General features: G+C 46.1%; 1 protein-coding gene across 2 annotated transcripts in view; it reads right to left on the bottom strand.

Annotated features, from left to right (window-relative positions):
* Nucleotides 1–24,180, bottom strand: part of LOC126529843 (cell adhesion molecule Dscam1-like) — a 1,068,543-nt gene that overhangs the window by 581,928 nt on the left and 462,435 nt on the right. For both annotated transcript variants that reach the window (XM_055070116.2, XM_055070117.2), the window contains exons 14-18: nt 15,154–15,435; nt 7,481–7,600; nt 6,703–6,804; nt 6,494–6,565; nt 5,100–5,250 (exon numbers count right to left, since the gene is read on the bottom strand). In XM_055070116.2, the coding sequence (XP_054926091.1) occupies nt 5,100–5,250; nt 6,494–6,565; nt 6,703–6,804; nt 7,481–7,600; nt 15,154–15,435 (727 nt within the window). The remainder of the gene's footprint in view (nt 1–5,099; nt 5,251–6,493; nt 6,566–6,702; nt 6,805–7,480; nt 7,601–15,153; nt 15,436–24,180) is intronic.

Genomic DNA, 24,180 nt, shown 5'->3' with positions numbered 1-24,180 from the left:
GATAATGGACACGATGTTAAAGGACCTCAAGGGTGTTTGCTGCTACCTAGATGATATTTTGGTAACTGGGAAAACACTAGAAGACCACTTAGCTAATCTCGAAGCGCTGCTGGAGCGTCTTCAAAAGCCGAGGTGTCAGGGTAAAGAAAGAGAAGTGCTCGTTTTTTCAAAGCGAACTTCACTACCTTGGGCACAAAATCAGCGCTGAAGGCATTTCCCCATTGTCAGATAAAGTTGACGCACTTATCCAGGCACCAGAGCCGAAATCAAAAAAGCAGCTTCAGTCTTTGTTGGGCGTTGTCAACTATTACAGCAAGTTCGTGCCCCAGTTAGCAACGATAGCTCAACCATTTTTCAGACTTCTGCAAAAAAAGGTAGCGTGGCACTGGGACAAGCATGCTAGAAAAGCGTTCAACCAAGTGAAAGCGCTATTGGCACAACCACCTATGCTCGGACACTATGACCCTGAAAGACAACTTAGGTTGTCATGCAACGCGTCTCGGTATGGTGTAGGAGCAGTCCTATTTCATGTCTACGATGACGGAAGGGCACGGCCCATTGCTTACGCTTCACGAACGCTATCTGAAGCGGGAAAGAAATACAGTCAACTGGAGAAAGAAGCGTTAGCCATCATTTTCGGTGTAAAGAAGTTCCACTTCTATCTTTATGGGCGCTCATTCACATTGGTCACAGACCATAAGCCTCTTCAAACAATATTGGGCCCGACAACCGGTATTCCCACCATCGCAGCTGCTCGTTTGCAACGCTGGGCCGTTACGTTGGCAGCCTACACCTACAATCTTATCTTCAAGAAATCGAGCGAGAACGCGGAAGCCGATTTCTGCTCGCGTCTGCCGCTGCCAGATCTTGAAGCGGAAACCAAAGAAACAGAAGAAACATTTTATTCGTTGCGCTTGGACTCGTTGCCTGTTTCTAGTCGAGATATCGCGGCTGCCACATGTAAAGACCGAATTCTTTGTCAAGTGAAGGAATTCACAAATATGGGATGGCCCGCGTCGATCAAGGATGAACAGTTGAAGCCTTTTTTTTCGCAGATGCAACGAACTGACGGTGCATCAGGGATGCGTCATGCTGGGCGCAAGAGTAGTCGTGCCTGCAAAGCTGCAAGGGTTCATTCTGGACGAACTCCATGACGGCCATCCCGGTATCGTGCGCAGCAAAGAACTAGCACGCAGCTACGTGTGGTGGCCAACTCTTGAGGCGGACCTCGAACTTCGTGTCAGAAGTTGCGCTAGTTGTCAAGAGCAACGTAACGCTCCAATCAACGCACCTCTTCACCCGTGGTCATGGCCGACTTCACCGTGGCAGCGTGTTCACGTAGACTTAGCGGGACCTTTTCAGAATACCATGCTTTTAGTGGTGGTCGACGTACATTCTAAATAGCCAGAGGTTTTTGAAATGAGATCGACAACTACAGAAAGCACGATTCGTTGTCTGACTGAGCTCTTCGCACCTTTTGGTTACCCTGAAACAATTGTTTCCGATAATGGACCTCAGTGTGTTTCGCAGGAGTTCAAGCACTTCGTGCAGGCAATGGGAGCGCGCCACGTCCTCACGGCTCCCTACCACCCCAGCTCCAATGGGTTGGCAGAGCGTTTCATCCAGACCTTAAAGAATGCGCTGCGCAAAGACCGCACAGGAGGAACATTGCAGGTAAAGCTGCATAAATTTTTGCTGTCGTATCGCAACACTCTACATGCGACGACTCGTGAATCACCAGCGGCATTGCTCCTAGGACGACGCTTACGCAGTCGGCTAGATGCCGTAAAGCCTTCTATTGGGGAAAGAGTAGCACACAGACAGTGCACTCAGGCATTAAGTCGTCCGTGTCGCGAACGTCACTTCTTGATAGGCGACAGCGTGTTAGCACGTAATTATTCTGGAAAACCAAAGTGGGCTCCCGCTGCGATTGTTGCTCAAACAGGACCTGTCTCTTTCCAAGTACGTGCAACCACCCCGAGGGGCACCTTCACCTGGCGTCGTCACCAGGATCAGCTGCTGCAGAGGACGTTACCCCTAGGCATGGAACAGCTGGCGAAGTTACGACCAGCGAGTTCCTGTTTTATCCTGAGACTGCCGGCGCACCAGTTCCTTCCAGTCCACAACCGCCCATGGTAACTCCGGTGGCGCAACAGGCAACACCAGCACCCGCCGAGGCAAGACGCTACCCCATGCGAAATCGTCGCCCACCGGATAGATTCTAAGCTGGACTCTGAGTGACTGTGTGCTCCATTAAAAGGGGAGGTGGTGTTGTGTCGGCTGGCGCTCATCTTGATAAGAGCACTCTGCGAAGTGCGCATGCGCCACTAAATGTTAAAAGCAGAGTGCCCCTTGCTAGCGGCCCTCTCTTTCTTGCCGAGCCTCAACCCACAAGCATGGGTTAATAAACGTCGTTCACCCGGAACTTGTCTGATCCTTTCGACACGCCTTGCGCAAAACGTAACACCCTGGCATCGTCATACCTCGCCAAAGGTGTTGGACGCGTCTGTGTATCTTCATGGGCAGACCGGCAGCCTTGTCAGTAAGGTTGTTGCTGACGATGCCACTGTGAGCAGGAATCCATTGAAATATGATCCTGTGCTCTTTCTAGAGCCCGGTGGTGCACTTCCCTGATATCGGATATCATAAAAGGAGCGCACTGCCTTGAGCGCGTCCCTTGATCTTCGGATTTCATCGGTGCTGTGTCTACTTCGATGTACTCTCGTCTGCACATCATCAGTATATAAAACGAGCGCGCTGCCTTTCGCGCGTCCCTTTTTCTTCCGATTTGATTGCTGCTGTGTCTATTCAAATGGATACTCGACTGCACGTCATAAGTGTACAAAACGAGTAGGCTGTTTTCCGCGCGTCACTTGCGGTTTGCATTTCATCGGTGCTTCTTCTACTCCGATGGACTCTTGACTGCACGTCATGAGTGTATAGAATGAGCACAGTTTCCGCGCGTCACTTGCTCTTCAGATTTCATCAGTGCTTTGTCTACTCCGACGGACTCTCGATTCCACGTCACGGATGTCTATAGTGAAGGCGCTGCTTTCCGCGCCTCACTTGCTCTTCGCATTTCATCGCTGCCGTGTCTACTGCGGTGGAGTGTCGACTCCCTGTCTTGAGTTTATAAAACGAGCGCGCTGCTTTCCGTGCCGTGACTTGCGCTTCGGATTTTGTCAGTGCTGTGTCGACTACGATAGACTCTCGACTCGACGTCATGAGTGTATAAAGTGAGCGCGCTGTTTCCGAGCGTCATTTCCACTTCGGATTTCATTGGTGCTTCGACTACTCCGATGCACTCTTGACTGCACGTCATGAGTGTATAAAATGAGCGCACTGTTTCCGCACATCATTTGCTCTTCGGATTTCATTGGTACTGTGTCTATTCCAACAGAGTGTCGACTCCACGTCACGATTGAGCAAAATGAAAACGAGGCTTTACACGCATTACTTGCCCTAAGGATTTCATTGGTGCTGCGTCTACTACGATGTACTCTTGACTGATAGACTCTCCATGCTTGTCGAAAACATCAGTCGAAATCTTTTCACGAAGGGACTATAATGCTTTCCCATTCCCCCATGAAATCAGTCTGAAGTGCCTCTGCCGAATTTCGCTAACATGAAAATGAGGAATTTTTCGTTTAAAACCTATCCGTCGTACGGGATTGTTTGCTGTCTTTTTGCACTCGTCAGCGCAGGTGTGGTATCTAATTATACCGTACTAAATACTGTTGCCGCAAATATATGAGCCTGCGTTGAACTATTCATTTCGATATGCGATATTTATTATTTGTAAAATAAAACGTTCATGTTTTACCATCTCTAGAATAATTACCTTTTTTATCACTAGAGAGGTCGCTGTCCATCTCCGTTCTTCTTGCATAGCTCTGTTCGTTGTTAATACCATTTGGTTTACCTTAGCATTATTTTTTATATGGAAATGAATACTTGGAGAGAATGCGGGAAAATGGTAGTAGATTAGACAACACCAGTGTGGACTAGGTAGTTTCAACCTTCACTAGTAATGCCTATTGTTGTGTCGTGTTTTGTTAAATTATTTATTAATTTCTCTGTGGCAGAGTATTGCCTTGTCAAACTGAGAGAACAGGCTAAAGACGCTATAAACAGCGGACATAAGCAAATCCTCCACAAATAAACAGCATCGATGATTAATTTTGCAGTTGACAACACAAGATACCGCTGCAGTCGATCTGACATAAATAGGCCGAAACAGTAAAAGACTGGAAACAATGTAAAGGACAGTGACAACACAACACCCATTATTTACTGAGCAATTTATGCACAGCTTTTTCTTAGCGAAAGTTTGAGATATTCTGCAATAATAATTCTAGTAATTCCGCGTATGAATTTGATGCGTGTGGTGTTCGGTATATTAGCTTTGGGAATCCGTAATTTCTACCAGATGAAAATTCTCAAGGCTCGTATACAAGGTGAACTCCGAAACGTCCGTTTCTTTGTCCTTGTGGCTCTTGCAATAGCCGACAATAAATTTTTCTTACTTTCCTTACTGTTTCATCATTTATCATAACGTACTTCTGTCTTCCTTAGACTGTCTTGCTCAGCGAGTTACCACCACTTATGTACGTCTGTTTCTAACCTGTGTTTATACCACTTTCGCAGGGCGATACCAAAGATAGTACCGTCTAAAGTTTGTCAAAAATGATCGTGATGACTGATGATGATAATTAACCAGAAGTTAATTCTGGTTAATTAATGTTAATGGTAAGAATGATGCTGGTGACTACGCTAACGATGATGATGATTGTGTTGGTGATGGCGAGGATAACGTTGATGACCTCGGTGACGGTGGTGATAACTGATAACAAAAAGTTGGAAGGCGATTCAACCTGCAGTTGACGTACATCAAACGCTGTCGTTCCAGCGTGGCTCTGGATGATTATAGGCTTCATACGTGCTATCCTCACTGCTAACTCGCCGACGAAGAGAGTGCCTTTCATAAACTTCAATTACAGGCTGAATCGCCTTCTAGCGTTTTTTTTTTTCCTCCTGATAACGTTGCCCTTTCATTGTCTATCCCGGCGCTTCGGAGTAGCCAAGCGGCGTCTACTCACCGTGGGTCTGTCGACGGCGGACCAATCGGTTGCCCATCCTTGGCCCAGCTGAGCGCAATGGGCGCGTCACCCTGCACCTTGCAGCGCAGACGAGCTGTGTCACCCCGTCGCACGGCTTCGCTTCGGAATTTACTGGCGAAATGGGGCCCGGCTTGTAAGAAAAGGGTGCGTGGTTAACCAATTGAAGGAAACAGTTGGGTCAATAATATAAAAGTGCTTCACACACCACCCACGTAGCCCCATCGTCTTTAGACATTGCACCTAGGCAAGGACCCCACACGGCTCAGTACGGTTGGATTATGATCAACATTGAAGCAACCAAACCGCTGCTATACATAAAAATATCATTCGATTCACCGGGCATGCGAGCAGAAAAAAGTGCACTGTTGGCCGTGAACCAAAGTTGAGGTGTTCTTTGCCAGAAAAGCGAGGGAACCTTTTTTAGTCCATCATGGCGACGCTGCCATCTGCTTCAGCGGGGAATGTCAACTTGGGCTAGGATATAAAGGCGTGTGTTCTCCATCGTATTTGGTCCTGTTGAAGCCCTAGAATAGCTTGTGCGGAAACGTGGGAATAGATGACTACGTAGTGCTTCGAGCCCAATGCGTTCTCTCTATCTGCGACTATAAGAGCTCGAAACAACCCAGACATTTCTAATGAATGAGCAACGTTCCACTTGAGGCAACTGCAGTTCACTTTGTATGTTACACGTGAATGAAAAGGAAATAGAACGAGCCAGAATTGCCTTCCTGTTTTTTGTTTGCTCTCCATAAATTTTACACCATCAAGATTTGATACAGCATGCCGTTCGTCGCAAATCTTTCATCACTCATGCCTCGGGCTCGCAGACACTAACGATTTTTGAAATACACGAACTACGCCAGCTAGACGTTCTACAGCATAACATCGGCCTGTAATTTGTTTTTTTTTTTCCTTTTTTTCTGGAGGCTCTCTAAGTTGCGTAGCCTTCCTGCAAGGATCTAGACTTATCAGGCGGTTGGTGATGTGCCTCCTGTAGATGTTTCTAGTAGACGTGGACTGGTTATTAAAATGTGAAAACCGATCGCATGCTGATTACATAGGTCACTTTGCAACTATGGTATCAAGAACTGACGAAGCTAACACTGCCTTCACACAGGCAATGGTCGCCTGTTGGCCCACAACTGACCAATTCACTTGCTCCCGCTTGCCTGTTCGACATAATAGCATGGCAGACGTCTCTTTCACTTGGTGAACTCAGAGAGAAATGAAAATAAAAATGAAGCCAGTAAGTATGCTCAAATTATAATAAAATGTTCAGAATTATTATTGTAGTTGCTAATACTTGTGCATCTTATAAGATTACCAGTCGCGCATTTATTATAGTTCTAATTCTAATAACATGATGAACGTACCATGGACTTTCAAGTGAACGAGCTTGCTTAATCCTGATCTGATCCCATTTGTTGCTTGACAAAGGTAGCGGCCTGGAAAGAGAGTATTTTAACACCAGGTACTGCCAAGATCAGCCAGTGCACACAGTATATTCTGCCAGTACGCTTTACCCAGATGTAACATTTATGTTAAAAAAGACATTTGAAAAACCACGAAAGTTAATTCTCACCTGCGCTTTGCTCCTGAGCGTTTTTGACAAGCAAGGAACCGTTGGCGTAAATTTCGTATTCTGTGCCTACGGTTATGGCACTGAATCCAGGCGTTCCGTACACTGAAACATGAAAGAAATCCAGGCAACTCCTGGTACTTAACCGTACAGTTATGCAAGAGATCAATTACCACCAGTTAAGTGACATTAATTAATCATGCGCCGCAAACGGAAAAAGGAACTCCGTGATAAAATGCGCATTCCCGTCAGAAAGCTCTCCTGGTTAGAAAAAAGAAATATTGGAGGCATTGCCTGCAACTGAACTACAAAAACGTGCCGTTAGCACCTTAAAAGAACTACTAGAAGTGGGCAAGAATTGCTGAAAACTATTGGAACAATGTGTGTTCTGAGTGAGCTATACTTAGTTTAAATGCCACTATTTTTACGTGTGCCGCCAAGGTTCTTACACGAGCTTAATGTAAACCAACAGAGATAGTGCTCCAAGATTTTTTCATTTCGCTCATTTGTTTACAACGTGATTACTTGCTGTGCTTAATGTTCTTATTCTCACGCACAATGGACTTACTTGAACGTTTTATTAAATGCGCTGAACACGATTCTTTTTTCATTTATATTTTATTTTATGAACATTTGTTTGTTAGTCTATGTTCTGCAGCCGACGTAGCAGGTACTATTTGGCTAAGCGTGAAAAAGTAGCTAGTAGCACACAGACAAAAATAATGATATACTAATTCCTGCCCTCTGGGCTAGCCAAATTGCACGAAAGGCAGCGTCTCACAGTTTTCTCGCTCCCAAGTGATGGTGGGTAGTGGGTGACCATCCGCCCAGCAGTCCATGCGCACACTGCGCCCTAGCAGCACCGAGGTGTCGCTGGGTTCAATGACCCATTGCGGGGGCACTGCGCACACGGGCAAAGTTTTCCAGCTCGACACATCTTGATGGCAAGCGTGGACTAAACGCCCACAAAATATAAATGTCTACAGATTCAAGTGACACCTGCTACAGCTTTTCCAGACACTTGTACTTTCGGCTACAGTTACAAAAATAGTCATGTGATTGGAAGCACGAAGAACAATGTTAAAGCTAACCTAACAAGCATAGCGTACGCACACAGACACAGGGCTTATCAGGAAAATAATGTAGAATTGCTGGTGAGATTTGACATTTTAAAGCTGCACAATACTAAGCTTTGTAAGTATTCATTTCATTTAATTGTATTACCTCAGAAAGCCCGTAGGGGGCAACTCATTTGAATTGTTCGGTATATTGTAAACTGCATATAGTGTTCGCAGCACGCCAATATTTTATTCTGTTCCTTTTCCTATCCGCCGTTTGCATGCGACCGCCAGGGCCGGGAGCCATTCATACGCCGTATCGAATGAGTCTCCACAAGTGGTTTCAATAATTTAATTAAACCGATCATATACACGAAGTGTATATATTAGAATTCACATGTCTACACTGTGCATGTGACATTTAATTAATATGTCGCAAAAAAATTTAACTCTTATGTTTCACGTGCCCGAACCACCATATGATTACGAGACATGCAGTATGGGTCGTAATTTTGATCACCTGCAGGGTTCTTGCTGCGAAATCTGAGTTCTTACATTTCGCCCCGCATGGAAATACGGTCGCCACAGCGGAGAATAGAACCCGTTACCTCGTGCTTAACAGCCTTATCCGCCAAGCAAATGCGGTGGTTTGAATATATTTAATAATACAGTGTACTTAATGATATTGAATCCGATATATTCAGAAAAGGCACTGACGGCAGATAATGTCATCCCTAAAGCCAAATCCTAAGTCGACAAGGGCTATCAAATGGCGCATATTGTGCTATACAATATTTACAGCAGCACACAAACAAAACAAAATCATGTTCTTCGAATAAGCGGGCACTCCTCCGAATTCACTCACTTCTATATAACCCTGAGCGTATTTAATATTACTTCGTTCCTTATTCTGGTCTATGAGGAAAGCATCTTGGACGAGTTGGTGTTTACACGTTGCTTTTTAGCGCAAGAAACTCGAGAAAAAGGAAACAGTGAAAGGCCAAAGGAAAGGAAAAGGAAAGTAGCGCTCGTCTTTCCTTTCGCATCTCACTGTTTTCTCTTTTTAATTTTTTTATGCTGAAAAGCGTCATGTCTGGTCTATGAATTCGGTGCAATGAACCAAAGTGTTTTATCTCAACTATGTACCGTCTTAGGTGTGAGCTATTTAATCAATCCTGAGGGGTGAAACCATTTGCCTCCTTGACAGGATTGGCGAGCAACGCTTGTCGTGAAGAGGCAGCAGCAGGAAGGTGGCGTGCGAAAATCAAGATTCACAGGGCAGACTTGACGCGAACTTCGTAATTTATAAAGCTGAACGCCCAAGGCTAGCAAAATGGCACACGTGAAGCGCACAAAGAGGGGCTTTGCTGGTTTAGGCTAGTCGGTGCACGTTCGTGATAGTGTTGCGTTGAATGGGATCACTGGAAGAAGGAAACAGCAGTAATAGTAATAATAAATTAAATATACGGTCTATTCCACTTTGATAGTATTCGGTAGAACACGAAAGTGGAACGGTGTATCCACAGAAACTGCTGCAAGCTGGCTTCCTGAACTCACGGTCCACTGTAGCAAAAGCCGCCCGATTTGCGGGTCGGCAACCGTGTTGCAGGTTTGCTTGGCTTCGTGGCGCCCTATTGGCGAGCTGCATCCCCCGGCCGAGTCGCTTCGGCGAAGCTACGAGCGCTTTCGTGCGGCCCCACATTGCCTTGGGCAGACGGTTGCGACGCGCTCAGCTTCAGGAATGCGAGTGGCAGAGTTCGCAGCGTGCGCGGTGAACGCATTCTGCTTCACGACTTGGCGCCTCTCTCGCCGCACGAAAGCGAGATTCGCGCTTCGACGTCATTGCCTTTCTGCGCCTCTTAGCGCACCAGTTTTCATAGTTGGCGCCATCGCAAGGAAGTGCATGGCGTGTAAGCACTGCTGATGCGTGTTGAAGCTGCACTCCGTCGGCGACCAGGCGTCGCAGGCTAATAAGACGCGAAAGACAAACCACGTTCAGAAGCCGCGTCAGCACCTTAGAAGGAGGCCTACAGCGCCTACACCTGGCCACACTGCGTTGGAGCCTCCGCTACATGAAAACCATAGCGAAAGAAATTCAACAAGAGTGGATGGTCCTAGGTAGCGTAACAGGGATGTATTATGTTTTTTTTTCGCCGTTTAGCTGACACTATGAAAACGTTCAAAAGACGGCACGGAAGGGAAGCTCACGCTCTAGATAACGTCGTATATTTGGTGTAATGTCTGGTAGAAACCTATTTTATAGACGGTCTCAATCTGGTATTACAAAAGTCGCGAAAAACACCATCTAGAAAAGGGTCTTTTAAATACCTAAATAATCTCGCCGAAACCGTTGTGTAAATTTGTTTTAAGAAGCTTCAAAACCATTGCCAAGAATCCGCTTTAGTATTTTCCTCTTGTTTTACAGCTTAGCTTTACTTCTTTTGTACAGTGCCAAAGCAAAACGATAAGCGCGAGTAACCGTGGATTGGAGTTGCGATGTTACGGCACGTGGCTAAGGAACAACGGTACCGAGCCGTCCCACTCTTCGTATACGAAGGTAGTTCGATCTACCAGTTGGGGATTTAAAGTAATTATTTGGTTTGAGGACTGGCCAACGTACGAACCAGACCTAAACAGATCGTGATACCGTTCCATAATCGCGCGGCCACCACTTACAATATTATGATGTGGTAAACTACCACCAAGTAGACAAAATATACCTTCAAGTTCTCACAGAATTGAAACTTTTATCATTAAGAAAGACCTTTAGCTTTCCTATAAAATTTGTCAGTACTAGTAATTAACAACTAGCAACCTGTCATCAGTGGCAAGAGCACAGGTTACGTAAATCTATAATTATTCAAAAATGAATAACATCAATCCACAAGGACAGACATTTGGAAGAATACCTAAGTAAATGAAAGCAATTGCAGGCTACAAAGACCGACTCCTCACTTGTAATAAAAAATTGCCTCTGCGAAGAGCACTACCAACATAGAAATTGTAATTCCTCTTTGGAAGTGGCTACAACCTTAAGGTACGTGCCAATCGTTCTTTTTTTTTTTTTAATTGGCTCCGTATGGTTAAGATTAACAAAAATATAGATACGCAGGACGTCTGGTGAAATGAGGAAATGTTTATTTTTCTCTATATAAATGCTCGTTCCGGGCTCTTGTGCACTTATCCAACTTTGTGGCACCAGCTAAGCAGCAGTAATTATCGAACGAAGCTCCTCTGGACGGCGTGAGCTGAAAAAAAATTACAAGCATGTATCATTTTGGTTATTAATACCTTATAAGAATATTGCTTGTAGATGCGAAACGTGCTGAAGTGGTGAATGGGCGGCATTACAAAAGCAATTCGCTTTCACATATATAGCGTAGTAAATACCCGACTCATCCGAAACAATACCGTATATAAACCATTAAGAAAACATCCGAATTCCGAGCATTCCTCCATTCCCGGGCCTTATTTTCTGCACTTTTTAGGAACACAAATACAGGGGCGACTGCGCGTTTCCTAAGCTTTGCCTCCACCGACGCGTTGGTACGCTACGTATACAGAGGAGGCCACAACACATTCTCTCAGCCAGACCATGCTAGACGCTCGCAGAATGCCTTCGACTCGCACTCAAGACAAATGCGTGCGTGAAAGACTGTTTTCAGTCGTTCAGAAGACAGAATTTTGGAGTTACAAGTTGTTGGTTTTTGAGCTCCTCGGCAGTATCTTTTGCGCATACTGCCGGCACAAGCAACACACTCCCGTCTTATCACTCTTGGCAATCGCTCGCGTTTTGGACAAGCGTGAGCACCGAAAGCAGGTATATGTTGTTGCATGGTCATAAAAAGTGTCACAGAGTTGTCCCACTAAGTACAGTGCCCATGGATTGAAAGGCGACATCGCGAGCGCGTGGCCGCCTGTACATGCAGCGGCGCCCGCGGAAGCGAAGTGCTCCATTGTGGCATACCGCGAGAGCGAGAGCGCTTTGAACATATGCTTACTGCTTAGCGCGCTCCAGCGCGAGAGGCTTGCTGGCGCTGAGGGGAACCACAGGCCCGCTCACTGGAAGCCGCAAACAGTAAGCCTACACTCAAAATGCGCTCGCCCTCACGGTATACCACAATGCAACATTTTGCTTCGACGGGTTGTCACAGGCGGCGCTGCATATGCCGCATGCCACGCGCTCGCAGTGTCGCGTTTCAATACGCGAGTACTGTGCACGCCAAAATAACTTTGTCACAACTGCCGAACTGCTATTCTCTAACTGCGTCACAGCACCAGGCGCGGCGAGCATGCCTGAAAAGTGTTCGAAAAAATAACGAAAGAAATTACAATAACGTTGGGGGTCAGAGAAAGCGCCAGGAACTTGTCCAAGTAAGATTCAGCAGACGCGAAAGGAACTGCGTCACAAGACCAAACTGCTTTTCGCTAACTGCGTCACAAAGCTGGATGCGGTGAGCGCGCCCAAAAACTATGGAAATAAGTTGCAATAATGTGGGGCCAACAGAAAGCGTCGCAAACCTCGCCCTGTACGAGTCATTAAATCAAATTAACTCCGCCACAACAGCCGACCTCTTTCTCGCTAACTACATCACAAGGCTAGGTTCCGTCAAGCAAAGCTATATTGATTGAAATACGTTGCAAACTGTCAAACAAATTTTCCCACGTTGCCGTAGTCCAATACTGCAGTGGTTCCGTATCAAAGTGCAGATGGAACGTAAGAATACGCCTGAAGGCCCACAAATGATGCTACATTAAAAACAAAAGAAAGAAAAGACGGGTCGTCGAACACGCGAACTTCCCATGAGCTGCCGACCTCACTGGCTTGGATGGTGTGTCTGACTGTCGCATGCACCTGACGCGTCTGGCGTGCCGTTAGCTTGTTGCTAGGTGACGCAAGAAAAAAAAGTCATGTACAGGCGCGGCCACTGTTAGAGATAACACGGAGCGGGTGGCCGCGCTTCGCGGAGCGCCACGACGGGCGACGCGCGAAGGGCGACGCGTGATTGCGCTTGCAGGGCAAGCGCAATCAGCGCCAGATGCGAAGTTAGCTGCGCGTCGTCTGCTACGGTTCCTCCCACTTCGCCGCAAGCAGCGAAACCTAGATTTCGCGCGCGCTTTGGAGTACACAAACCTAGTAGCAATGGTGCGTTAACAGGCAGTATTCTAAATCAGTTATCAAAGCACGCACGAATGCTGTGCACCTAAAATTTTAACTGCGCCTTTTACTTCTAAAACGTCCCTTTTGTCACAGAGTGTCGACTTCAGATTTCGCTTGCTAAGGAAGTAAAAAATGACATGACAAACAAGGCATATTTATAAATCTATGCTGCAGATTTATTATATGGTAAATACGAAGAAGCCCAAACCACGGCTGCAGATCAAGCTTAGATGAAGGTCCCCTTCCTTTCGAGCCCCATGGCTGCAGTCTTCCATACCAGAGCGCGTGCGGCGAAGTGGGAGGAACCGTAGCAGACGATGCGCAGCTAACTCCGCCTCTGGCGCTGATTGCGCTTGCGCCGCAATACTTCGCGCGTCGCCCGCTTGGTGGTCCGAGGAGCGTGGCCAGGCGCGCGGTGTTACCTCTAACAGTGTTACCTCTATATATGCAAAACTTCTTAGTTTCAGCGGAAAAGAATAAAGACCAATAACCAATGTCATTTGCTTTCACTTCAAATTATTTTTTGCGATGCTCGCGCAGCTAACGGACGGCATTCAATGCGAGCGTGACGTTTTCCTGTTGCCAGTTTTCGCGAAGTGTCCCTTCTTGTTGAAATTCTTTCTCTATGCCAAGACTACCGAAGCGCTCATTGTTCGCGCTCGTTAGTGTCATGATGTAGTAGTTCGCTACACTGCTCCTAGATGGTGGCGCCATACCGTCAAGAGATACCATACATTACGCGTTCGCGCCGAGTCCACATCCGTTACAGGAAGTTGATGGTTACGTGTTAAAAATAAAGTCGTCGGACGAACAAAACAATACCGGGAAGGCAGATATGCTAAGCCTTCGCAAAAGGAAAAGCCCAGTACATAAGCACTCCCAGTTTATCATGCTTACCGAATCCTAGAAGGCGACCACTGGATCCACCGGGCGCCGTTTAAACTGTCTCGTTTGGCCTTTCGCGCTGTCGCATGTCATGATGTTGCCCCATGTGTTACTACTTTCGCCATGTATATTATGTGTTCATTGACAAAATTAACCCTTTATTGTGTGCAAAAAAATCTAACACTGCGTCCGCAAAATGACATTCTTTTGTGTTGCACATCTGGATAGGAAATGTTTTGCAGATTCCAAATATGTGACAGGGGGTTAGTGAATTCACAGATTGTGTCTGAAAATACACGAATATAGGCGATGGCGAAAAGTTCCGCAAATCATATTCCTCCACCGCGTCATATTCGCCGCGCCGCGTCAGAATGTGGTACTAGCAGAGGAAACACTGCTATCACAGTCAATTGTTTCAAGCAGAAGCTAATCATCTTCGGAGGTTGATAAGTTTATCAAATCAAAGCCGTGCTTTTGCGACAGGCGCGGCGACAAGCAACTGGCTGCCGTCATTTTTAACATCTCTGCCGCACAAGCCAATACGAATAGTCTCTGTAGGCCACCTGCCGACGAAGAGAGCTCACCAGAATGTCAAAATAGTTTGGAACAAAGCGGCCAGTTACTGGCACATTGAAAGAGTGCCCAAGCACGTTAACAAACCAGACTCGTAGTCAGCACTAATTGCAAAAAAAAAAAAAGCTGGAAAATTGTAACCGAGGAAGACTCGGGCACAGCACGTAAAGAGGTAAACAGTTGGCAGCCTTGTGTTTCTTCCTCGTGTATCGTGGTGTTTGTTCGCACAGTGTCAAACCCAGCGCAAACTCATGATCGTTGTGCCGGGCCGCTGCGCAGCGCGGTGACTCATTGCGTGCTTGTTGAATTCCATTACAACTTGTCGTGGCAGCCCAACTGCTATAGCGTTGCGTGGCTGAGCTCGAGGTAGCGTGTTTTATACCGGCTCCGGCGGCCGCATATCGAAGGGGGCGATATGCAAAACCGCTCGTAAACATCGATTAAGGTTCACAATAAACATCACAAAGTGAAAAAAAAAGATTTCGAACTCTGTCATTGCGCCGTGCCCCACAATCTGATCGAGGCTCTGGCATGCGTGACCGCACATTTTTTTTACTCACAGCGACCTGATCCAATGATCTCTCACAGTGATCATTGGATTCTGGATTTTCTTTTAATGTAGCGCAGCATCACAGAAAGGCCAGTTCATCGTTGTAATTTTTACGTGCTGCAAAATACTGCATGCTCTTAAGTAAACAGGCGGTATCCTGATCGAATCAGTGATTATTCTCTGCAGCAGCTCCAAACGAAAAGCAGCGGACTGGCAATGCTGCTCACCCTGAACAACGAGTGACGCACTGTGACTCGCGCTGGCAGCCGCGTTGGAGACGACGCAGGTGTAGTTGCCGTTGTGCCTGACGTTGAGGCTGGTGAAGGTCAAGTCGCTGGAGAAGGCGTCCGTCTGCGCGCGGACACCCAACTCGGCACCCAGCGGCCGACCGTCCTTGCGCCAGCCGAACTCGAAAGGCGGGTCGCCAGAGATCACCGTGCAGCCGAGACGGGCACGCATGCCAGCCTGCAGGCCACTCGGGAACGAAAATGGGGCGATGGTCGGCCGCACTGCACAGATTGGAACATCAGCGTCTGCTTTGCACTACATATGCCAAATGATCAGCTGTGTCGCTTTCAGGTATGGTCAATGTCTAAAGCACAAATCTAGCTGTGTGGTCAAAAGTGTTATTTGACGGATGCTGGCTTGCTAGGGTACATACTTCGGAATAGTAGAACGGTTGGTCCAGTTGGTGATGCACATTTAAGTACGGAGAAGGGCGAAATACAGGACAAAGTAAGCCGAGACAGAAAGTACAAGCGCTACTGTCAACTATGAAATTTAAGTGGAAAAGATTTGCTGCGGCAGGACAATGCACGCATGCGGACAAGGTCGACCGAAACGAACAAGAAGAGCAGGCTCGGAAAAAAACTGGGCGATAGGGTTAAAATTGCATACAACGCAAGCACAATTTTTTCATGAAAGTTGAGAATTGGGAAGCATGTGCACGCTGTCAACTGCGAACAACTGGCGCAAGAGTCGTAAAAAACAAAATTGATGTGAATGAATCAACTTAGGATTACCTACCCATGAATTGTGCTTCTTCGCCTTAAAGTGCCAACGAAGCCCCGCTAACGCACATGTTAGATTCAGAATTTGTACTGACATCGCTTTCACAAGCTCAGCTTATAATTTCGTTTTTGCAGGGCCTGTAATTTCCATATTCTTCAACCCTGGATAGCAACCGCTACTTTTGCATTGAAAAGCAAGAGTCGGAACTTATGATATGAAACACCAAAAGCGCTGTCGTACCCGGTCGTTCAGACATTGGTCAGTCTTTTCCAAGTAAGCATGACCGCTGCTTGAAGGAATGATGTACACGACAGGTATAGCCCACGGGACATACTGATACTCACGCTTCGCCGTAGAGCATTTCCTTACTTGAACAGTTGCGCCAACTTGCATGGCGCAGAATACACAAGATCCACCCCATGCTTCCCTGCGACTTTCTTTAAGTCGTGAAACCTTAAACACATATGGCACAACCTCAAACAAACTGCGTGGTGCCTACATCGTCTACCACAGGCTCTTTGCACAGCTCATTAAGCGGCGTTTCCGTACCGGACGCGGGAAGCCCGCCTGCTGCAACCTGACTACTTGGGGACCCAAGTTTTCCATTATCCTGTGAGGGTAGGACTTCAGAGGAGCCGACCCTAAACATGATTTAGCGATTCCGTTTTTAATCATTTGCGAATGTCATGAAGGGTAGAATGGCTTTCTTGTATCTTGGCATGTAAACCCAGCACATGTGGTAACTATCATTAAAGAAGTATACGAAGATCTAAAGACTGAATGGAATTGATATGCTGCAGCTCAAATGCGAATTTAACTGAGGAGGAACACTTTCTAAAGCTTCTGCAACCGACATAGCCACCAATGTTAAGCAGTCGGTGCGTCTGAGTTTAAAATGACTAAATGCAAAGAAAGATGAAGAGAGCGGTATGGATCAGAGGGCAAACGGGGGTAGCCGGTATTCTATTTGACATTAAGAGAAAGAAATGGAATTGGGCAGGTCATGCAGTGCATAGGTGAGGCAACCGGTGTACCATTACGGTTATAGAATGAGTGCCAAGAGAAGGGAAACGCAGTCGAGGACGGCAGAAGACTAGGTGGGGTGATGTAATTAAGAAATTCGCAGGCGCAAGTTCGAATTGGCTGGCGCAAAGCAGAATTAATTGGAGATCGCAGGGAGAGGCAATCGTCCTGCGGTGGACTTAAATATGATGATAATGATAATGATGATAAAATCGTCTACGATCTAAATACCTTTACTACGACTAGTTGTTCAGCTGCATTAAGTTGACCTTTCAGTTGACGGTAAAGGTAGCGAGCAAAATTTCGCAGAGGACAGGAGCTAAGCAAGAATCTATACAGATGTCCTGTTTGTGAATGTACAAATAGTTTGCGAAAGAAATTATAGTGGTGCCAAGGTAACATGTCAGCAGCTCGAGGAACTGTTATTTCGACACGCCGCATTCGTTTTGAAACGCGACCATGCCGGAATGGTCACTGAGTTCGCTCGCAGTTGGAAACAGCTCGTGGTGTGGTACTAGAGTAAAATAGTTCCTTGGTGTCGATGGACACACTGCAGTTCGCTCCTCTGATGGCTTGCTGCGGAGCATCTGTCACACATTCGGAGCCCCTGACCATGAAGGGATCATCTGGTAACAACTTATTCAGATGCTTTAGAAGGTAGCTGGTCAGGACTAAAGCCCCTTGATAATTTGAAAGTAGCGACACTCTCCTCCTCACGACGCTTTCCTCCTCGATTCTCCTCACCCGCCGGCTGCGCACGGCGCGCTTTTCCTCCTGGGCTCCCGCGGACGGGCCGCAGGATTCTATGGAGGCCTGTTATTTTGGGCCAGTTGCGCTCCCCAGTGGGGTTGAAAATTTTGAGAAGTGCTAATAACAGCATCGATAATGCTGGAGGCAAGATTTATGAGGAGATTGGTTTTTTTCTTAAAGCCGTATGAACGGGGTATACCGATGTATAGGGAGCTCTGAAGCGAGTTGTATACTCCAGACAATGGTTCTGCAAGATGATCAGATGCTTTACTTCGTGCGTCTGATCTAGTATTGCTTGTGACACATCCCTTTGTGTGTGGCTTATTAAGCGAAAGCCTTAGACCTCTGTTTCAAGGTCCCGTTGTGAGCTACAGAAAATATCACGTGACCGAAGGAAGGCGGGAAGCTAACCAAAGCATGTGCAGCCGCGTATAAGAGATGATTAATGATTAGCAGAGTAATGATTGATTAGTGATTGGATTAAGATGAATTCGGGTGTAGTAAGGAGGATTAAGGTGGATTAAAGTCGATGAAGGTGCATTAGGGTGAATGAAGGTGGATTAAGGTGCATAAATGAGGACAAGGTTGGATTAAGGTCGATGAAGGTGCATGAAGATGCGTTGAGGTGCATTAAGGACGATTATAGTGGATTAGGGTGGATTAAAGTGCATGAAGAAGGATAATGGTGGATTAAGGAGGATTAAGGAGGATTATGGTGGGCTAGTGTGAATTAAAGTGAATGGAAGAGGATTAGGTTGGTTTAACGAGGATTAGGGTGGACTAAGGTAGATGAAGGTGGATTCGGGTGGATTAAGGTGAATCGAGGCCGATTATAGTGAATTAGGGTGGATTAAAATGAATTAGGAAGCCTTAGGGTTGACTAAGGAGGATTTTAAAGTGCATTAGGAGGGGTTAGAGTAGATTAAGGTAGATGACGGTGGATTAGGGTGCATTAAGGAGGACTTTCATGGATTATGGTGGATTAAAGCGAATGAAGGAAGATTAAGGTCGATGAATGTGCATACGGTGGATTAATGTGCATTAGGAGCATTATGGTAGACTGATTGGTCTTAATACTCAATGAACCCTAATTTACCTTAGTCCACCCTAATCTACCTTAATGCTCCTTCATCCACCTTAATGCAGCTTAATACTCCCAATTTACCTTAATACAACCTAATCAACCTACATCGCCCCTAATGCACCTTAGCCTACCCTATACGTTCCTAATCCTCCTTTATCAACCTTAATCCATCATAATCTGCCTTAATCCTCCTTCATCCACCTTAATCGTTATTCATGCACCTTAATCCCACTTAATCCTGCTTAATAGTCCCAATCTGCCGTAATACACCCTAATCCACCTCTATCAAACCTAATCCATCCCATGGTTTATAATCCACCTCAATCTACCCTAATCCGCCCTAATCGGTCTTAATCCTCCTTTATCAACCTTAATTCCCCTTAATCCATACTAACCGACCTTAATCTCCCTTTATCCACCTTAATCCTCCCTAGTCCTTGTTTATGCAGCCTAATCGGTCTTAATACCATTTCGTCAACCCTTCACCTTAATCCTCCTCCACCCACCTTAATCTTTATTCATGCGCCTTAATCCTTCTTAATGCACTCTAATCAACCTTAATCTTCTTTAATACACTATAATCAACCTTAATCCTCCCTAATCCATCTTATGCCAATCACTAATGATTCATTAATTACCTTGGGTAATCATTCTCTCATACAGGGGTTGACATGCTTTGGGTCACCTGTGGCCTTCCTTGGGTGACGTGATACTTCCAGTTTACAACGCGACCTTGAAGCATAGAGATCTAAAGGCTTTCACCTTAAAACTTAAAAAAAAACTCAATGTTGACTAGCTAACGCTCGTCACCTGCAATACCACGGGTATACTTGCTACTAATTTTTTCAGGGCGCAAAGCAGAATCTATAATGCTCCACTTTCGACTGAATAACAACAGTTAGCAACGTGCAAGGTGATGGAGCCACCCCAGAATATTAAGCATACTAAGGACAACCGCAACAAAAACGCTGGTGAGCAGGCCGGAAGAACGAAAAAAAAAATGCAGCATTACGGGATGCTTTGCTACGAGCTATAAGAAAGACGCCTCGGCTCGCAAAAAACGCTGTTCTTTGTCGGAACAAAGTTCTTTCGGCCAATGCCATTCAGCCACTGCTTCCTGCGCAAGCCGTCACGCTTTCCTTGTGGTATCATAAAAATGGCATCGCCATCTTCAGGCTTCTTGCTGCAGTTATATGCGCAACAGCCCCGCATAGTGCTAGTACATAGAGCAGGAAACACAGCGTACAAAGTTCGCTACGCCGAGCTAAAGCGCCGAGACAGCCGTGCTCAGGAGGAAAATGGCGTGAACGAAAAAGAAAAACACAAGCAAAACTCAAGATCCGCGCGTTTCCAAGGGCAACGGCAGGGAGACCAATCGTCGTGCAGACAAACGAAAGGCAAAACTGGTTGCCGCGGGGGTACGCGCAAGGGGCGAGGAGGAGGCGAGGAGGTCGCGCGGCGGCGGCAGAGTTCAAAGAGTGTCGCTACTTACAAATTATCAAGGGATTTTAGTCAGGACACCCTGGCCCTTCCCCTTCTCAGCGACGATTCTTCTCAAGGGGCACAGATCTTCGCGGTTTCACCGAGTAAAATATTTTTCGAGCCCGTGATTAATGCCCTTCATGTACATTAAATCAAAGACAAGGACTGGTGTCCTAGAGTAGTTTCTGTCCGCTGTGAAAAGTTCAATGCGTAAATATTTATATGCCTAACAAAAAAGGAAACCCATCCGTCCGTCTGCCACATAAGACAACTCGCAATAAAGTTACAATAAAACAAATATAAATTTGAAAGGAAGAACCTTGGCGGTGGTGATTACGAAGCTACGACCTCAATAACAGAGTGCCTTACCCATTGGGCTTGCAAGTACACCCACGCTTGCAGTACGTGAATATATCTGAACCATACGAATGTGTTCTACCGGCGGTAAAAAAAAATGTCAAAGGAGAACAGTTTCTACGAAGGCTTCGTTGAAAGATTTAGTGATGGCAGAATAAAATCCTTCTCTAGCACCACGTGTAGAGCCGACTTGGATCACTGTGGACACAAAGAAAATTTCCATCTTGCGAAAACGTAATGGCAAACACGCCACATCCCTGATGCGTTTCGGGGGTCACAGGGTGCGCGTTCCGTGAGGGCTTTCCTTTACCGACCGAAATGCCACATATCTCTGAGTGCATATGCGCTAGAAGTCGCACAACACACACAGATAACCAGTAAAGAGTTGATAAAGATGATAAGCAGTTATATGTATGGGTTATATGGGTCTCATCCCGTTTTATAATGATTCGACGTGCATGGATGAGGTGCTAAAAAGTGTTAAGTGCTTATTATGGTTGTACCAATTGTGATAGGATAAATAAGCATCGATAATGGTTGATAAGGGTCGGGTCAAGTCCTATAAGGTGGATAAGGACTGACAAGACCTCATAAGGGTCGGATCATATCCGATAACGTTAATCAGGACGGATAATGGTTGATAAAGATCGAATCGATCGTGATAAGATCTATACCTACCGATAAGGGTTGATAAGGGGTTTATAGTCGTCGGATCAAGTTCCATAACATTGATAAATAGACCGGGCTGCATGGGATTGAGCAAGTGGCACAATGCTTCCGAAAACCTAAACTCTTAGACGAGTTCCGGCGTGAATTTTTTCTCGTCAGCTTTGACCGTTAACTGAAATGTCAGCTTGATGAAGCCGAACTAGGCTTAGCGAAGGTATTCAGATACATAGACAATTCTATGTTGGTTTCAAATTCAGACTCCCCGACACGCTTAACATTGGTGGCTACGCCGGTCGTAGAAGTTTTTAGCTGTTCACGTTTGAGCTCTAGTAGGCCCATTCCATTCAGTTTTTCGACCTTGACATACTTCTTGAAGGAAAGTGAGCACATCTGCTGGGCTCACATGTCCAGATCGCAGAACGCCATTCTACCATTCGAGTGCTCAAATTCGAAACTGATTAAAAGGGGAATCGCTAAATCATTTTTCTCGTCAGTTTTTTTTATATAACGGAAAGATTCCGTCACGAAGCAGCAAGGTTGCAGCAGGTGGGTTTCCCGTGTCGGTTCCTTCAAACTGTCGCGGAAACACTGCTCAATCAGCTCCGCAAACAGCCTGCGAATGACGATGTAGCCGCCCCGACGAAGAGGCGTTTGTTCGAGGTTGAACAATATGTGCATGAGATTTCGTACAACTTAAATAAAGTCGCAGGGCAGCATGGGGCGAATCTTGTGTGTTATGCGCCATGCAAGTTGGCACAACTTTGGAAACGCGTCATGGAAAATAAGGAAATACTGCACCGCTAAACGCGAGTATCAGCATGTCCCGTGCGCTGCTCCTGTCGTGTGCGTAATTACTTTAACCTGCGGTCGTGGTTACGTGGGAAACACTGGCCAGTGCCTGAACGACAGGCTGCGACAACACTTTAGGTGTTCGAAATTAGGTGAATGGTGGAATATAGCTTTGCAGTGCAAAAGTTGCTGTTCCTATCCACCGTTGAAGAATGCGGAAGTTGTAGGCCGCGGAAAAAATAAATTAGAAGTATGGGTTTTGGAAGCGACATTATTATAAAATACTGGATTTCATATCTGTGTTAGCGCGGCTTCGGTGATACTTTTAAACGAAGAAGCGTGATTCATAGGTGGCTACAGCTAAGCTCGTTCGTTCACTTTTGTTTTTTATGCTTCTTGTTCCAATTGTGCGTAATTCACAGCGTGCACATGCTTCCCAATTATGACGGTTCATGAACAACAGATGATGCGCACATTGTATGCAATTTCAGTGCGAAAGCGCTACTAGTCTACTAACCTGGATACCGCCTCTGTCTGTGTGAAGCCTCTTCCTAAGAGCGTGCACAGCATCTGCTTGTTCTTTTAACACATTCGCCGGCGTGTGTGACAGTGACAAGAACTTTATTAGAGGAACTCGATGTGTGTGCGTGAAATAAATGTGGTAAGTGAAATGTAGGAGTGATCGTCACCTGAAATGTCTAATGAGATTTGTCTCGCCAAACGCCGCGAACAACACCGAGCTCGGTGACAGAGACCGCGGGAAGTCGACCCATGAAGAAGATAAGGCCAAACAATTACGACTGCAGCAACAAATGATTGTTGGGTGTAGTACATTTCGATCCATCCAGTGTGGCCAATCCCCCTCGTGGGTACGAGCCATGTTTTGAGGCAACAACAAGAGAATTGGTGGCGTTGAAACATTTCAACTGTCTAGTAACGACAGACACGACTGCGCAACGACAAGTTGCACAAGCGTGCCATGTGCGCTGCCAACACGGGTGAACAGCGGCAAGCCTGACTAGCTGCGGACGTTGCATAAAAGCATCGCAAGGTTGAGGAACGTGCGTCTTTGGCAATGGCTGCGACGTTCCTCTTCAAGTGGTACTTCACCGACAACCCGCTTGCCTTTGCGTGTTCTGTGTGTGACAGACTGTGGCACAAGAAGGACTTCGACTGCATCATGGCCCCCATATACACAACCTTGGCTTTGGTCTTTCCCAACGTTTAACAATTCTCTTCGTTTATGGCGTGTAGAACGTGTCAGTCTTCGCTTGCACAAGCTAGAGTGCCTTTCTACTCTGTGAGCAACGGGTATATATCTCCGCCCAAATCTGCCTACCTTCTTCCGCTGAAATGTACAGATGAGCGCATTATTTCCCCTTGCATACATTTCACGCAAGTGCTAAGGCTACTACTCTACAACCCTGGTCAGTAGGGCGTTAAACAACAAAACGGTCTTTGTGCAAGTCTGCTATCCTCCTCTTCCTGTTTCCACCGAGTAACCCTGTATGCATTATGTGACACAGTGTTCATGACTATGCGTGTCATGTGTGCAATAAATCAACAGTTTCATAAGGACATCGCGAGTGCAAGTGATTCAATTAACAACCAATCAAACAACGGCCTAGAAATGCCTAACTTTCTGCAAGAAAATGAGCTTTCGCACGATATAACGTGGTTGGCGCAGCCAAACCGTTTGTGATGATTTTATCATATCGCCTGTGTTTCTTACGCCTGCTCCTTTTGCTGCTCTTTCGGGTTGTCCTGGGCGCATGCGCGCATGGTCTTGCTACAGCGAAACTTTTCCCATAAACCTTCAGATTTGTCATTACTGCTTGTCCTGTCTGTCTGGTCTTACTTGGTGCCGTGTTTCGCGCTTCACCGTACTCCAATAGGGTACATAAATTCATAGTGAAGGTAAATAATATGGCCTGACTCTTCTGTGAACGAATCGTTAGTATGATATTACTGCCTCTTGTGGCATTGCGGATGTACGCTGTAATCACGATAGAATGCAAATGATCTAGATTTCAAGGCCGCATTGAACGTTGAATATGCTTAGTCAAAATGAAAATATTCGCTGAAGCCG

This window comes from Dermacentor andersoni, chromosome 5, assembly GCF_023375885.2.
Source record: "Dermacentor andersoni chromosome 5, qqDerAnde1_hic_scaffold, whole genome shotgun sequence".
NCBI lineage: Eukaryota > Metazoa > Arthropoda > Arachnida > Ixodida > Ixodidae > Dermacentor > Dermacentor andersoni.
This window is presented reverse-complemented; position numbering and strand designations above follow the sequence as displayed.